At 39.1% G+C, this 5,571-nt stretch overlaps 1 protein-coding gene across 1 annotated transcript; it reads right to left on the bottom strand.

The window, feature by feature from the left end:
• Positions 1–1,327: 1,327 nt before the first annotated feature.
• lsm3 (LSM3 homolog, U6 small nuclear RNA and mRNA degradation associated) lies at positions 1,328–4,463 on the bottom strand. Its single transcript, XM_084347853.1, has 4 exons — positions 4,375–4,463; positions 2,842–2,952; positions 2,635–2,730; positions 1,328–2,306 (listed from the first exon to the last, which is right to left on the bottom strand). Exons 1-4 carry the CDS (start codon positions 4,393–4,395, stop codon positions 2,226–2,228), a joined length of 309 nt encoding a protein of 102 aa, XP_084203979.1. The 5' UTR covers positions 4,396–4,463; the 3' UTR covers positions 1,328–2,225.
• Between the last annotated feature and the right edge of the window lie 1,108 nt (positions 4,464–5,571).

The following is a 5,571-nucleotide window of genomic DNA, read 5'->3' as shown; positions in this document are numbered from 1 at the left end:
CGCTAGATAAAAAGTCAGTGGATCCGCATATTCCTGTAGTTTCCTCTTATTTATTCATATTAATATAAATAGTATTCAGTGATTATGATAACGTTGACAGTTCTGCAGAAGCTAGTACGAGGAACGTGGGATTGTTTATCATACTCCTATTTCCTGTGAGCTGATGTAAATTAATCTTCATGGTGAAGGAATGAAAAGCTCCAGAAATAAACTTGGGAGTCTTTTTGTTGAATTTCTAAATAATTTCAGCTCTGTTACATAAAGTAGCTCCTTCATTGTTATTACCCTCATTGAATAACATTTACAATAGACCTCATTTACAAACATTTAGAGGCAAGAAGCTGCTGCGCTCCTCATTAGAGTGCATTAAGGGCTTGTCCTTTTGATGTAACATTACAGTAATAGTCCCTCGGAGGTAGCTGTGTACAGTGATAATGGGTAATGATGTTGATGTGGCGAGACAGGCGGTGCAGCAGAGTTACCGCTGGCATCAACAAAACGTTTCATAATACTAATAAATAACTTATCTCCAGGTTATTGCTTATTTTAATGCGCCGCTTCTGGAAACACAAAATTAAACAGGGAGAATTAGTAAAGACTTCCAAGTGTCCTCAGTTCTTATTAGAGTCTGTGTCTGTCCTGGAGAGGGACACGCTGCCGCTCTGCTTCCAGGTCAATTAAAACGTCCTGTTTCATAATGATAATGAGCTGACGGGTTTGTAATTTTTATGACTCAGAAGTCGTGAAGGCACAGAAGATGTTTCTGCCGTGAACTCATCGACGGTTCAGAACAATTCTCTTAGAACTCTCCACCAAACAAACAGTCCGTGTTAAACAACCGGACCTGTGGATTATTACAAGAGATGGGTTCAGTAGTAAATGTCGCTGTTAAACTATTAAACTGTCCGTTTTGTTTTCCAAACTGTGAGCGCCACAGAAGTATTGAGTTTGAGCAGTATATTCAGACACAGTCCTCATCTTTACCATCACCTGTTAAACAATACAGCACTGTAGATGGTTTATTAGACCTATACTGCCATCTAGTGGTCGAGCTGCAGCAATACAATAACATACTCGAGTATAGTTTTGAGGCTCTTGCATTTACCTTGTCTGCCTCCCTTTAATGTTTTAATCCGTCTTCATCTTTTGTCCAAAGAGGCGGCCAGAATCAACAGCAACTGAAAAGTCCTTGTAGTAGTAAATGTTGCTGAAAATACTTCTGTACCTTGTCATTATGCAGCCATCAGCTACCTAACGGTTTATCTGCTTTCTTCTAATCCTTTTTATATTAAGTTATCAATTTTTAAACACAAGGACTCAAACGACATTCTTCTTTTTCAAAATCACCTTTTTTTATTCAAGTTACCAAAACCAAATGAGAACAAATGAACTTTTACAAATCTGAGCATGATATACTTCCAAGTCCCCACAAACACTACAAAAAATACGTATAAAAAAAATAAAACCATCCCAGAGAAACTCAAACAACTTCCAAATATTCACAGATCATGGGGTTTGAAGTCACTTTGCTTTAAACAAACATCAAAGTTTCATTTGAGACATTTCAAGTTCAAAAGTTACATAAAACCTCAACGCTCAAGTTTGTTTTCTGGTAATACTTTTTAAACTTGAAAAAAATGAGACCAAAACAAGTTTTCACACACATCTGAAGCAGTTCGGCTTCTTAAAAACCATGATGACACATTTGTAATTTGGTCTGCTAATTGCAGATGACTGTGAAAATGAGGTAACTACATCCCCCAAGTGGTGATGAAAATAATATTACAATTTTCTGCCTGAATAACTGGAACAGCAGGAATTCATCAACTGCTGCACCGAGAAAAATCTAATTAAGTATTCTGAGAAAATGTAAATGTTGGCCCGAAATCAAATCAAATATTCCCTAAATCAATTTAATAACAATTTGCCCAAATAAACATAAAATAATAAGCTCTCTCAGTCCAAAACCAAGAGACAAAGTTCTTGTGACTCAAAACATGTTTAACATCTTTGCAGCCCCACAACAGGAAGTCGAGAATGTATGTAGTATCTAACCTTTGAGTTATTAGAGGACGGTGTTGACAGGAGAGTCTGACCTGAGGGGGCCGAAGATGTTTGAACCCAACCCGTGTTTCAGCCTGTCGTGACAGCACCGCCCTCCCCCCTGCAGGCTACAAACTTCCCAGCTGTCACAAACGCTCCTTCACAGCAGACAGTGGTCACGGTTAGCCCACCCTGAGAGGCGGAGCTACGAGGACGACGCCGTCTCCTCTGACAAACAACATGGGGATGTTCCTCTTGGTCGACTACGGAGACACAAAAAAGAAAAGCATGTTTTAATTGAACGAGAGTTTATTTGGTTTGAAAAAATGTTTCTTAACCCCCAAATATCTACATCAGTAATCTATTTGAAGTGTTTTTGTGTCTGACTCGATCTATCATTCGAATCGGCCTCATTGGATCGTATTTCCTCATTAACCCACGCGGACAGCCAACTGTGTCAGACTGACTGAAACATGATGACCGAACCTGCAAAACCCAGCACGTCCAGACTTGTTGAGGGGCCTCGACCACAACAATAGCTGCTCAGTAAGATGATAGGAGGCTGTAACAGGGAGAAACCCCATGTTGTACCTTGTAGAGTTCTTCGTACGTCTCCTCGTCGATCTCCACCGTCGTCACCGTCTCCTCCACGTCACCCAGGATCATGTTGAGGTGCTGATCATAGGCCTGGGACACAAACACCCAAAAATATTAATTAATGATGGCTAACTGCATATAAGGGATTCCCCAGAGGACATGCGTTTCAGTGTTTTTTTATAAAGCGGGCATGTAGCTTACATGCAGTCGGCCCCGGAGCTCCCGGTCGTTCCTCATCTTGACGTAGATCCTCTCATCTAGACTGAGTCTGATCAGATCAAGTGGCTCCTCAACCGTGTTGGTGGTCGGTTGCTGCAGCACACATAAAGGACATTAGTTAGACGTATGATAGATACAGACTTCAGCAACCTTCAGCAGCCGTTTCAGTCAGTGGGCGGCTGCTTCCATACTTCTGTAAGGTTTTCAAGGGCAGCATTCATCCACTAAAGACCCGGGGGCAACTGTAGACAACATCAATACAGACAAATATAGCTGATAACTTTGGTTCCTGTCATACAGAAAAGTAACCATAGATGTCATTTCCAGGTACCATCATTTTTGGTATAAGAAAATAGAACAGGGAAGCTGATCGAAATACTTTTTTTAGTGCAAGATACACATTTTTTAAAAACCCAGGTTCAAACAACCACTGGGGATTTTGGAAATGCCTTCAAAAACAGAGGTATGCTCAGCACTGTGACTGTAATATGGTGATAATACATTAAAAGGCACAAACTGGGGCTACAGCTGGTGACATGCTCGATGCATAATGTAGAGCTGTGACACATATTTCAGAGTATTTTCAGTATCCAGCACATAACCACAGCATCCTTGGAAAAGAGACTGTAAGGTGGAGAAGCTGCAGCCGACGAATACGAGATAAAGGGAAGAAGCGTGCGTTTGCAAACAGTACAGACAAGTGTGAGCTTCAGTACAAGTCCATCAAAACTATACAAACTCAACCACCTTTGGGATGTTTTACATTAAATTACCATGATGGGTTTGGAAATAGAGCTCAGTTGAGTCTGGTTACCTGTTTAACTTTCATCAACTTGTTAAACTTACTGATTCTGCTATGAAGCAACATGCAGCTGGAATTCAGATCAATTAATCAATTATTATTTATTCAGTTATTACAAGAAAATGTGGATACTCGATTCAGACCCAACTAAACTGACACAACACCTGGTGGACACAGCAGAGTAAAGTCAAAGAAATCCTATTGATTTAAACACTATAGTTCAAATACTTTACCTATGCTAATCTATCCGTTTTAACTTCCCTGTTATTAACATTTACATTTCTCATCAGTCTGAACAGCTGGTTTTTTTTTTTTAAACAAGTCCAACTTGTCCAACCAGTTTTCAGCCATTTGTCCACATCATAAACAAAACACAAGACCAGTCAACACTAATAGTTTTGTGCCGTCTTGTATTTCCCAGTTTTAATCTTTCCTGCATTTATATTTCAGCCTGCAGCTCACAAACAAACCAGCACCGCCATTCAAACACGTTTCTTTCATTTGAACGGTAGCATCGCATGCTAGCCGGGCTAACTGTGCTAGCTTGTTTGACAGGCCTCTCCGCGATATTAACAGGACAAACACGGACAAATAAAACCATGAGCCCCGTCAGGTGAACACACGGGTGACCTGTTTCCAGTCCTCCTCTCAGAATGTCAATATTCACGCCGTGTTAGAGGAAAAACAGCGTAGTTTAACGCAGAGGGACAAACCTGTTCAACTTCGTCCGCCATTGGTTTTGAGTCTGCGCAGTGTGGTTTGACCGGCACGGGGGTTGCCAGGTCCGCAAAAAAACCACCATTCCCGGTGGGCTGGACACCACACTTTGGTTTGCAACAGTTTCTCATGTGGATATTTAATACTGTGTGATAAACTGTGTTTGTTTGGGTTTTATGTCCAACAGCTGATGATATGTATTGAGAGAAATGTGCAAAGAAATAAGTAATGTCAACACAAGTCATACAAATTAAAAACAAATACCACAAACTTGTGTCGTCTTTATTTATAATGGGGTTGGAGGATTTGCAAGTTAAAGTGTTGGTTCTTTCTCAATATTGACAACTCATAAGTCACTTTGCATGCCATTTTAGTTTTTTTTTTCCCAATCTCCACCTTTATCACCTTTAAACTCCTTTTTTATTTGTCTATTTCTATGCTATACTCACATTTCAGAGGGATATATTGCACTTTTTGCAAGGTTTATTTAGCTGAAAGCTGTAGTTTGCATATGGACTGATATGGATTTTTTTTTTTAACACAATTCTTTGTTATATTAAACTACCTGACAAAAATAAAATGCTACTCACACACTAATGCACATGGTCCATTTTTCTGCAGCATTATTACTTTAGGTGGGCCAACATTTTTCTGATACATGCATACTTTTACTTGAGAAGGACAACTTTTACGTGTAAAACGTGGGCAAGTTACTTTCATAATGCAATATATTACATCTTACTAGTTACCTTCATTTTAAAGTACAATATTACTGTCTGCGTCGAGTAATACATTACTTATTACACTACTTTTTAGACACTTTCAACAAAATGCCCAAATAATCTATATAGACCAATTAAATAAACGACTCAGGGATGAGCCTGAAGTGATATATTATGAGATAGGAATACATATTTTTAATTGTAGGCTCAGTCATATGAAACACAACAGACCTATAACTTCTATAATGTAGCCTCTAATGACATGACAAGACTTACATTTCTTCTTCTATGCCTTTTTATTTTAGTCCACAGAACAAGGAATGCATGGTGTGATTCAATAATGTAAATTAAAGTGCTCTCAGGAGGATTAGGCTTCATCAGAGAGACTGAACAAACAACTTATATACTAATATAAAAGCCTATATTAATATAGTCATGTTGGAGTGGATGGGCTCTTAAAAAAATCTTCAC

This window comes from Pagrus pagrus, assembly GCF_965226575.1.
Source record: "Pagrus pagrus genome assembly, chromosome: 3".
NCBI classification, from domain to species: Eukaryota; Metazoa; Chordata; class Actinopteri; order Spariformes; family Sparidae; genus Pagrus; species Pagrus pagrus.
Note: the sequence above shows the minus strand (reverse complement) of the source record. Positions and strands in the feature narration are given on the sequence as shown.